Genomic DNA, 12,199 nt, shown 5'->3' on the forward strand with positions numbered 1-12,199 from the left:
AGACTCCTTCAGGGTGAGCAAAGGCCTGGAAACCTGTATGCAGTTAAAGAAAAGGAAAGAAAGAGATAATCAGTGCATGCAGTTGTCAGCTGGCTGGGACCTGAGGAGAGTCACTTGTGGAGGCAACTGGTCTTTATCCCTATTGTCCGGTACAAGGCAGGCATTAATCCTGTGATCCTTATCTGAAGCTCAGGTTTGATTTTATTCTTTTCTTAAGTACCTAGTGTTATCCCCAAGCTTGTAATAATAGTTTCATTGTTACAGCCAATATCTCACCTTCAGAAGTAAGATGCTTAGGAAACCAAGACAAGGAACTGTGTGTTGCAAACAGCATCACCCTGGAGAAGAGGTGGCAGGAGGTGACCTACAGAAAATGGAGCAATAGCCTAGAGCAAGAAACACAGAACAAAAGAGAAATGAGGGGTTAGGCAACCTCCTGGAGCACCAACGGGACAAGCACATATTCAGGGGCCTCCTAACAGACTCGACTTCCAGCATCCTCAGATGGGGCTAGACAGGTTACATAGACATTCAAGTGTAGAGAACTCAGGGACTTCTGATTTATATCAAGAAATGCATACACAGCAGACGTGTGCCTGTGGAGTGGAATTCTGAAAAAGCTCACAGCCCAGAACATAATGCAGACTCCCCCAGCCACAGCACCTTCCAATCCTGAGAAGAGTGCTGATTCTCCATCTGAGCACCCATTCTCCTGCAACATCAGGGGAGAGGATTTCACCTAAGGGTCAGACCAGCATCTCCAAACCCAGCTCCCCACCTTTGCCTGTTGGTGGCACTTGTGGGAGAAGGGGAGATGATATGAAAAGAGCCACAACAGGAGTCACCTGGATAGGGTGGAGCTTGATGGAAACTGACATTTGTGCCCATTGGAGGCAAATGTAGAATTTGGTATCTTCCGTAGCGTCAGGCACATGAAACTCTCCAGTGCCCATGACTTTTGACAGTGACTTCAGAGCACATCTGGGAGACCCATGTGGCCCAGGCTCCACACAGAGGATACAGAGGACCAACTGTATACCACTTCATGTGATGTTGGAGTGCTGTTCTGCACGCCTAACTTTATGGCTTGGTGGATCAGACAATGCCCAATGTATGATGGAAAGCTCAGGTTGCAGGGTAGCTAGGTGGCCCATGCTTGAGCAGTCTCCACTAAGTCCCAGGAGCAAGCCAAAACTGCTTCTCAAAAGGAGAGTAGTTATCAGCGGAAGATGGCATGCTCCACAGTTCTAGGGTCCACACTGATTTGCCTGTAGAGGCCTGCCAGTGGCTTCAGATAGTATCCCTATCTGTCACTGACACTTCAAGCACCATTGGATCTCCTGAAACATAAAGCCCAAGTGGGAGAGCAGCTTGCACAGCAGCCTGGACCTGTTGCAGAGCCTGCTTTTATCCTGGGCTTAAAACTAGCAGCTTTTTGGGTCACTTGGCAAATAGGTCAGAGAGTAACACACTCAATTGAGGAATATGTTGCCTCTAAAATCCAAAGAGGGCCTAATGGTGTTATGCCTCTTTTTTTGGTTGTACAAGGGGCTAGATGCAACAACTTATTCTTCACTTTAGAAGGGATATCTCGACCACTAGACTCCTAGAAATTTTGCTGAAGTGAAAGGCCCTTGAATTTTTATAGGATTTATTTTCCACCCTCTGACATGCAAATGTCTTAGTAATAAGTCTAGAATAGTTGCTACTTCTTACTGCTTCCAGTCAGCATTATGTCATCAATGTAATGGACCAGTGCGATTGATATAGAAGGGAAAGGCAATTAAGATCCCTTCAGATTAAATTATGACATAGGGCTGGAGAGTTGGCATACACCTGAGGTAGGACAACGAAGGTGTATTGCGAGCTTGCCACCTGAAACCAAACTGTTTCTGGTGGTCTCTACTAACAGACATCAGGAAAAAAAGTATCTGCCAGATCAATAAGTGCATACCAGGTACCAGGGGATGTATTAATTTACTCAAGCTATGAAACCACATTTGGAACAGCAGCTGAAATTGATGTCCCCACCTGATTAAGTTTCCAGTAATTTACTCTCATTCTCCAAGATCTATCTGTTTTCTTCACAGGCTAAATAGGGGAGTAGAATGGGAATGTGATAAAAAGTACCACCTCTGCATCCTTCAAGTCCTTGATGGTGGTACTAATCTCTGCAAGCTCTACAAGAATGCAGTATTGTTTTTGGTTTGCTGTTTTTCTAGATAGAGGCAGGTAAGTGGCTTCCACTTTATAGCGTAATTGCCCTCACTCTTCAGGTCAGGAAACCAGTGTAGGGATTCTGCTAATTGTTGAGTATGTCTATTCCAATTATTCTGCAGCTACAGAGATAACGAGACTGGACCCACTGCAAGACAGACCTAAACTAAAACTCCATTGATCACCTAACCTCCCTAAGCCCCTACTCTCACTTGTGAACCAGAGTGATGCATTGGTTTTCCTGGGGTACCCTGAGTCTGAGTTCAGAACCAATGTCCAGTAATTCCCCCAAAGTCTGATTATTCCCTTTTCCCCAATGCACAGTCAGTCAACTTGGTAAAGTGCTATAGGTCCCTTTGGGGAAGGCTGAGAGAAAAATGAACAGTATACAATTTTGGTAATGCAGTGGGGACACAGCCTCCTCATTATTTAAGGAGATATGGGTCTGCAAACTGGCCCAAGTCTTGGAATTGATTCAGGAGCTGTGACTCCATTTTTTTGATTCGAGTTAGACTTTTATTCACTTGATTCTTCTTTTTATACAGAACAGATAAGAATTTAGTAGGCTTTCCATCTCTTTTATTTCTATGGATACTATGACCAGCTAGCTAATGCCATAAGTCTCTGTAAATCAGACTTTCTAACTACAGTTTTGACTTTACTGTCCATTACAGTAACCATGTTCACCTTGTCTTTGGTGATTAAATGCTGCCACTTGGCCCCTGCCATCCTGGGATCCAGTTACTCTCCTTATACTTAAGAATCCCATTCAGTGGCAGCAGTTCCCACTGTAATTTCTGACCTATACAGAAGAGCAACCACAGAGCTCTTTTAAAATATTGGAACTCCCTCACAAATTTATTTCTCGTAGTCATAACAGAAAGTGTGTCCTGAGCTAGATGTGGTAGCTCACACCTATAATCCCAGCACCTTGGGTGGCCAAGGTAGGAGAATCGCTTGAGCTCAGGAGTTTGAGGCCTGCTTGGGCAACGTAGCAAGACCTTGCCTCTATAAAAATTTTTAAAATTAGCCAGGTATGATGGTGCATATAGTCCCAGCTACTCAGGAGGCTGAGGCAGGAGGGTCCCTTGAGCCCAGGAGTTTGAGGGTACAGTGTGCTATGGTCACACCACTGCACTCCAGCCTGGGCAATAGAGTGAGCCCTGACTCTAAAAAATAATAATAAATAGAAAAAGAAAGCATGTCCTCTTGTTAAAGATTTTTCAATGACACTTGTTCAAGGATGGTAAGGCTGACTTTTTCAAGATCATCAGAATAGATACAGGGACCAATGCAATAGCATTTTACAGCGAGGGAGAGAGATTGGGCTCAACTCTGAATACAGTTTGGGTAAGTGAGAATTTATTGCCAAGGAGTAGGGTGGGGGTCAGTGGATTGAAAATTACTAAGAGGAAACTTCAAGAGTAAGGAAAGATTCTGGCTTAACTGACCTAACAGGATTCTTGCTGAAAACAGGCTGGGGTGTTGAGACACTACCTGGGAGATGGTGGAGGATGAAGCCCTGATCAGATATGGAGGATGATCAGATATTGAGCATGGAGGTTCTTTTTTTTTTTTATGCTTTAAGTTCTAGGGTACATGTGCACAACGTGCAGGTTTGTTACATACGTATACATGTGCCATGTTGGTGCGCTGCACCCATCAACTCGTCATTTACATTAGGTATTTCTCCTAATGCTATCCTTCCCCCCTCTTCCCATCCCACAACAGGCCCCAGTGTGTGATGTTCCCCGCCCTGTGTCCATGTGTTCTCATTGTTCAATTCCCACCTATGAGTGAGAACATGCGGTGTTTGGTTTTCTGTCCTTGTGATAGTTTGCTCAGAATGATGGTTTCCAGCTTCATCCATGTCCCTACAGAGGACATGAACTCATCATTTTTTATGGCTGCATAGTATTCCATGGTGTATATGTGCCACATTTTCTTAATCCAGTCTATCATTGATGGACATTTGGGTTGGTTCCAAGTCTTTGCTATTGTGAATAGTGCTGCAATAAACGTACATGTACATTTGTCTTTATAGCAGCATAATTTATAATCCTTTGGGTATATACCCAGTAATGGGATGGCTGAGTCAAAATGGTATTTCTAGTTCTAGATCCCTGAGGAATTGCCACACTGTTTTCTACAATGGTTGAACTAGTTTATAGTCCCACCAACAGTGTGAAAGTGTTCCTGTTTCTCTACATCCTCTCCAGCACCTGTTGTTTCCTGACTTTTTAATGATCAGATAGCCTCCTATTTTTTAACTATGAGTTGGAATTTGCTGCTTTTGATATGATAAGTTCAAAATTTCTCTTCCTTGCTTTGTTGTGTGTTCTAATTCTTTTCTGCCCATCCCCCAGTAAAGAAAAGGCTCAGTATGATTTCTTGAATAGATTGTTTAAGCTATTTTCAAAACAGGACTTGGTCAGGGGCAGGTAGTCTTAAATGTTCAGAAGCCACTGGATGGAAAATTGTGAGCACATAAGTGTTTTTCTTGGTCAACCATGTCATTTTATAACCAAAGTTTGACTTGACATACTGGAATTAATCCACACGACTTTGAAAAGAATAAACTCTTTAAAAAGAGAGCGAGAGCTCCGAGGGTGTTATGAGAGTCACTGTCTGAAACCCTATTGATCATATTGTGGCAGAAGAAATAGAGTCCTGCCATGAATTATAATTTTAAAAAATTATAATTATAAAATTATAAATTTTATTTAAAAAATAAAAGCAATTTGTAAGACAGTTTGAATAATTTAGTACAATTGTTAAAAATACAGACATGCACATTCCTGTATGTGCATTTTTAAATGTTCACGAATGATATAAGCCAGATATATTTCTTAGAGGTGCTTGAAAAAAGTTATTTCTTCTTGGGCTTTATTATCTCAATTTTAAAAAATTAAGATGCATAATTCTCATAACAGATTCAGAAGAATATAGTTCAAGAAAAAAAATTTAAGAACTCATAAAGGAGAAGGAGGAGGAGGAAGAGAGTGTGAAACAGGAGCCTCAGATAACTTGGTAAAGGCATGTCTCCCATTTGGGAACTGATGTTCCTAAGATCCGCACTGACGCTGCTCAGCCGGTCCATCACACAGCAAAGGCGTGAGGAAGGGTCACTGCCCAGCTGGACTCCAGGGTGGTCCACGCATGACAGTCACACCGAACCTTCATGAGGATGTGAACTGTTGGCTCCAATTTACCATTCCCAGCAATTCCACTCAGATATTTGTATACTAATGTTCACAGCAGCGTGAACTCCACAGCAGGTGGAGTAATGTTCCATTGTGTGCATATGCCACATTTTGTTTATCCATTCATCTGTTGATGCACATTTCGGTTGTTCCCACCTTTGGGCTATTATTAATAATGCTGCCGTGAACATTCCCAAGAGAAATAGGAAGACGGCTTTGCTAAGAACTAAAAAAGGGATGGACAACAAGGGCATATACCCAGGGGCAGTGTTCTACCATGACAGCTTTACTGAGAGCAGAGTAGTTCTGCTCAGAATCAGAACACTTGTTCCCTATAGCCCCCCTGATTGCCCCACAACCACCACCGCATACTCCCCTTATCCCAACCATGGGCAGCAGATTGAGCTATTAACAGAAGTGTCCTTTCGCTGGATTTCTCAACCCTTTCCTCATCGTCCACATAGAGAAACAGTAACAGATTGCTACTCACCCAACACCCAGGGCAAGTCCAATGCAGGTAGGAGTAACAGCAAATCCTTCAACTTCTTGATTCTGCTCTTAAAAATCTTAACAGAGGCCAGGCACGGTGGCTCACACCTGTAATGCCAGCATTTTGGGAGGCTGAGGCGGGTGGATCACCAAGACCAGCCTGGCCAAGATGGTGAAACCCCGTCTCCACTAAAAATACAAAAATTAGCCAGGCGTGGTGGTGGGCACCTGTAATCCCAGGTACTCGGGAGGCTGAGGCAGAGAATTGCTTGAACGCGGGAGGCAGAGACTGCAGTGAGCTGAGATCGCACCACTGCACTCCAGCCCAGGTGACAGAGCAAGACTCCATCTCAAAAAAAAAAAAAAGACTTAACAGAGCATTTCACGGTGAAGGGCCATGAGGGAACATCACCTGGGTGATGGTAACATTCTGTATCTTGATAAGGATTTGAGTTATACAAGTATATACATCTGTCAAAATTCAAAGAATGTACACTCAAGATCTGTGCATTTCATTATATGTAAATGTTACATAAAAATGTTGTAAACAAATATTGAACAAATATACGCATGCTAAAGTATTTAAGAGGAAGTACTGGTGTCTGCAAAACAAAAATTTTTTTTCCATTTTCTGTGGTAAAATATACATAATATAAATGTATTATTTTAAGTGTACAATTCAGTGGCATTAAATACACTCAGAAAGTTGTGCAAACATCCCATTTATTCATTTCCACAGATTTTTTAATTCTCATTCCAAACAGAAGCCCTGTACCCAAAGAGCAATAACTCCGCATCCTCCAATCCCCACTCTCTGGTAACCTCTATTCTACTTTCTGCCTCTATGAATTTGCCAATTCTAGGTACCTCATATAAGTGGAATACAGTATTTATCCTTTTGTGTCTGGCTTCTTTCACTTAGCATAATATTTTCAAGGTTCATTCATGTTTTACATGTATCAGAATCTTGTTTTTTCAGGTGGAGTAATGTTCTATTGTGTGCATATGCCACATTTGGTTTATCCATTCATCAGTTGATGCACATTTCGGTTGTTCCCACCTTTGGGCTATTATGAATAACGTTGCTGTGAACACTGGTATACAAATATCTGAGTGGAATTGCTGGATCATATGGTAATTCTGCATTTAACTTTTTAAGGAACTGCCAAACTGTTTTCCACAGAGCTGTAACATTTTACATCCAAACCAGCAATAGGACCTGGATAAAAGGTGGCTAAGGCACAGTTAAATAAAATACTGTTAGTTGCTGCCCATTTGCATCAGGTTTCTAGTGGCAAATAATCTAGCCGTGTCCTTGACTGGATCTCCCAATGATTCTTTTCAGTCATTTGAATGAGTATGGTGGTGGTGACACTGGCAGGAGGCTGGAGGGTACTTTAATTAACACGCGAACACACACAAATCCATTGCACCCCACTAAGCCGCCCAAACACACACGAAACACAAAAACTATCCTTGCTAGGGAAACACAGCCCTGGAACAAACCCCCTGGACCCCTTGTCACCACCAGCCCATCCTGTAAGAAAATGATGGTTGAAGCTGCAGTGACAGAATTGGAGAGATGCTCTGTTAGACAAGTCTGTCAGCTGAAAGGGGCAGAAACCATTGTTGAACCGCTTATATGAGAGGAAGACCTGGGTGGCACAGGCCTGGCTGGACGCAGGGCTCACAGAGCGTCATCAGCACTTCATCTCTTCCCCCTGCGGGACCTGCTGTCCTCTGCGTTGCACACCGCCCCCCCGCCAGGCTCATCCCTGTATCCTCCTTGGAGGAAAGTGCCAGGCTGGTGCTACTTGGCCCTGCCTGGGTCACACACCTGCCTCGGGATGTGGAGGATGGTCAGCCCAGCCACAGCACATGGATTGCTATGTGAAGGATGATGTTCCACAAGAAAACCAGGACGGCTTCACCAGGGAGGCAAGAGCAGCAGATGCCCATGACAGAGGGTGTATACTCTGAATAAAAGAATTTGGATTTTTAAAAAGAGACAGGAAGAAAAGGACTTCCAAACTCTAGAAAGTTTAAAACTAATAGAATGAAACATATTGTGTATAAATGTAAAGCTCTTTGTTGAGATTAAATATATGTATCAGTTAAATTTTATTTAAACATATATATACACATATACACACACACACATACATATATATGACTCAAGTACAGGATAAAGATGAAATTTATAAGTACTCTTTAAAAATCTTAGTTTTGGGGCTGGGCGTGGTGGCTCACGCCTGTAATCCCAGCACTTTGGGAGGCCAAGGCGGGCGGATCACCTGAGATCGGTAGTTCGAGACCAGCCTGACCAACGTGGAGAAACCCTGTCTCTACTAAAAATACAAAGAATTAGCCGGACGTGGTGGCGCATGCCTGTAATCCCAGCTACTCGGGAGGCTGAGGCAGGAGAATCGCTTGAACCCGGGAGGCAGAGATCGCAGTGAGCCAAGATGGTGCCATGTCACTCCAGCCTAGGCAACAAGAGCAAAACTCCATCTCAAAAAAAAAAAAAAAATTAGTTTTGGGATACCAGTAATTTCAGTATTATTAACAACCTGACTTGGGCACCCCAAAAGTTTGCAATAATGGCATTAAATGGCTGGATAGAGAAAGAGATGGTGGCGTGAATGCCTGCTTCCTGGTGTCATGTCTGGAATTTCATGTCCAGTCCTGAAAGCTGCATTTTAGGAAGGGTGCTACTGAGCGTCCAGAGAAGACAGCATTTCGCTTGGTGAAGGGAGTGGGCTTATGATGCATGGCAGGAGGAGTAATGTAGAAAGAAATAAGCTTTGCGGTGCATAGTGTAGAGAAATTCCTGCTTTGCGTCAAACAGACTGACCAGGCAGGCCTCACAGTTTTGCAAAGCCCTGGAAGCACAGGCTTGGCTGCAGATGTTGGATGACTTTCCAGACCAGTTTTGGAAAAAGCTCTTGAGGATCAGAAGCTCCTGGGATTTCTGTTATCACCTGATTTCATGGAGAGAGACAGTCCAGGGCCGGGAATTATGTGGCATCTATGTGTTCCCCAGTTGTGGGATCCATCTGGCCGATGGTTATGGTGGTCAGTGACTTTCAGAGGCCTGGAATTCATGACAGATGCTTTTGCTAATGTGCTTGGTGCCCCACTGAGGCTGCTGAGCAGTGCTTACCATGCGCCCGATGTCTCTTCTGTGTGCCTCTGAGAGCAAAAGTGGCCTCAGAGTCTGAAGGAGGGCAAAGTGGCCACAGCTGCACACACAAAGTCCAGACTAGCTCTTGACCACATCCAAGTGCATCCTGCATTAAGCTCAGGCACATCAAACCTGCCCAATCAAGGTCTGCCAAAGGAAGGAGTCTGCAAATGACATTTCTCATAATCAAACACACTCTTAATTTGTTTTTATATTATTCACTCAATTTTTTGATAAATTATTATAATTTTTAAAATTATGTCTAGTAGTTTTATCAATTGCTGAGAAGAGTGTTGAAGTCCAACTTATAATTGTGGATTTGTCGATTTCTTCTTTCAGCTTTATTGGTTTTGGTTTATGCATTTTAAGGCTCTGCTCTTGGTGTGTACACATGTAAGACCATTTTGTCTTCATGGTAAATTAATTTTTAAAAATCATTATGTAATGTCCCTCTTTGCTCCAGTAATTCTTTGCTCTGAGGTCTACTGTATTAGTATTAATATAGCGACTTCTACTTTTAAGTTAATATTTGCATGGTACACTTATTTTAATGCTTTTCATTTTCTTTTTTTTTTCTTTTTTTATTATACTGTAAGTTTTAGGGTACATGTGCACAACATGCATGTTAGTTACATACATATACATGTGCCATGTTGGTGTGCTGCACCCAGTAACTCGTCATTTAACATTAGGTATATCTCCAAATGCTATCCCTCCCCCCTCCCCCCACCCCACAACAGGCCCTGGTGTGTGATGTTCCCCTTCCTGTGTCCATGTGTTCTCATTGTTCAGTTCCCACCTATGAGTGAGAACATGTGGTGTTTGGTTTTTTGTCCTTGCAATAGTTTGCTGAGAATGATGGTTTCCAGCTTCATCCATGTCCCTGCAAAGGACATGAACTCGTCATATTTTATGGCTGCATAGTATTCCATGGTGTATATGTGCCACATTTTCTTAATCCAGTCTATCGTTGGACATTTGGGTTGGTTCCAAGTCTTTGCTATTGTGAATAGCGCTGCAATAAACATACGTGTGCAAGTGTCTTTATAGTAGCATGATTTATAATCCTTTGGGTATATACTCATTAATGGGATGGCTGGGTCAAATGGTGTTTCTAGTTCTAGATCCCTGAGGAATCGCCACACTGACTTCCACAATGGTTGAACTAGTTTACTTTTCATTTTCAGTCTACCTATGTCATTGTATTTCAAGTGAGTTTTTGTAGATCCAGCATAATGTTGTATCATGCTTGGTTTTTTGTTTTTTAGTCCACTCTGCCAATCTCTGTCTTTTAATTACTGTACGTAGACCACTTGAAGAATTGCCTTGTAGCAATTCTGATATATGAGGGCTGAAGTCTGCCATTTTGTTATTTGCTTTCTGTTGGTTTCGTATCTTTCTTTCTTTCTTCCTTCCTTCCTTCCTTCCTTTCTTTCTTTCTTTCTTCCTTCCTTCCTTCCTTTCTTTCTTTTTTGCAATGGAGTCTTGCTCTTGTTGCCCAGGCTGGAGCACCTGGGTTCAAGCAATTCTCCTGCCTCAGCCTCCTGAGTAGCTGGGATTACAGGCGTGTGCCACCACACCTGGCTAATTTTTGTATTTTTAGTAAAGACAGGGTTTCACCATGTTGGCCAGGCTGATCTCAAACTCCTGGCCTCAGGTAATCTGCCCATCTCAGCCTCCCAAAATGCTGGGATTACAGGTGTGAGCCACCGCATCCGGCCAGTTTCCTATGTTTCTTGTTCATATGTCTCATTTCTTCCCTCTCTGTGGGTTATTTGCATATTTATTAGGATTCTATTTTGATTTATTTATAGTTTTTTGTTTTTTTTTTTTTTCGAGAGGGAGTTTTGCTCTTGTTGCCCAGGCTGGAGTGCAGTGACGCATCCTGGCTCACTGCAACCTCCACCTCCCAGGTTCAAGCGATTCTCCTGCCTCAGCCTCCTGAGTAGCTGGGATTACAGGGACATGTCACTACGCCCAGCTAATTTTTGTATTTTTAGTAGAGATGAGGTTTCTCCATGTTGGCCAAGCTTGTCTCCAACTCCTGACCTCAGGCGATCCACCTGCCTCGGCCTCCCAAAGTCCTGGGATTACAGGCATGAGCCACCATGCCCAGGCTTATAGTGTTTTTGATCATACAGCTTTGGATAGTTTTCTGAGTGGTTGCTCTAGATATAACAATATACATATGTAACTCATCACAGTCTACTAATACTGATGTTTAACCAATTCTAGTGTGGTTTAACAACCTTTTCTACATTTACACCCCTTTACTCTCTCCACTTTTAAAATAAAATTTCTGTGGCATTTCCTCCATATACATTGAACACCACATTAGGTGTAGAGTTTTTGCTTTAACACTCAATTATCATTTAAGAAACTCATGAGAGGTTGGATAGTCTGTCATATTTGCCCTTATTTTTACTCATTTTTGATGCTCTTTCCTGTCTTAAGTTTCAACTTGTGAGCTATTGTGTCTGGCCTCATTCTTAAAGGATATTTTCACTGGATGTAGAATTCTGGGTTGACAGTTCTTTTTTTTTTTTTTTTTCTGTACTTAAAAATTGCTTTCTACTTTCTTCCAGCTCCAGGGTTTCAGATTGAAAATGTTGGGCCAGGTGTGATAGCTGATGCCTATAATCCCAGCACTTTGGGAGGCTGAAGCAAGAGGATCACTTGAGCCCAGGAGTTCAAGACCAGCCTGGGCAACATAGGGAGACCCTGTCCCTACAAAAAATACAAAACTTAGTTGGGCATGGTGGCATGTGCCTGTGGTCCCAGCTGCTTGGGAGGCTGAGGCTAGAGGATCACTTGAGCCTGGGAGGTTGAGGCTGAAGTAAGCCATGATTGCACCAGTGCCCTCCAGACTAGGCCACAGAGTGAGACTCTGTCTCTGTCTAAGAAAAGAAAGGAAGAAAGGAAGAAAGAAAGAAAGAAAGAAAGAGGAAGGAAGGAAGGAAGGGGAAGGAAGGAAGGAAGGAAGGAAAAATAAGTAATTTAAATTGAGGCTCTGCAAGTAATGTGTTGTTTCTCTCTGATGCTTTCAAGACTTTTTTCTTTGTTTTTTTTTTTTTGTTTCCAGAAACTTAATTATTATGTGTCTTGG

The 12,199-nt window shown here is 42.7% G+C and overlaps 1 protein-coding gene across 3 annotated transcripts in view; it reads left to right on the forward strand.

Moving 5' to 3' along the window:
- Positions 1–12,199, forward strand: part of LOC117981763 (major facilitator superfamily domain-containing 14C) — a 158,308-nt gene that overhangs the window by 116,546 nt on the left and 29,563 nt on the right. The window contains exons 5-7 of one of the 3 annotated variants that reach the window (XR_010109111.1): positions 1–193; positions 2,091–2,232; positions 5,151–10,136. The exons of 1 other annotated variant lie outside the window; for it this stretch is intronic. Coding sequence is in view for 1 of the 2 variants with exons in the window: in XM_063594290.1 (XP_063450360.1) it covers position 1 (1 nt within the window). In the remaining variant the exon portion in view is untranslated. Of the gene's footprint in view, positions 10,137–12,199 lie in introns of those variants that run through there. One more of the 3 variants, XM_063594290.1, reaches the window with a different exon arrangement.

Source organism: Pan paniscus, chromosome 11 (assembly GCF_029289425.2).
Source record: "Pan paniscus chromosome 11, NHGRI_mPanPan1-v2.0_pri, whole genome shotgun sequence".
In the NCBI taxonomy this organism is placed as follows: domain Eukaryota; kingdom Metazoa; phylum Chordata; class Mammalia; order Primates; family Hominidae; genus Pan; species Pan paniscus.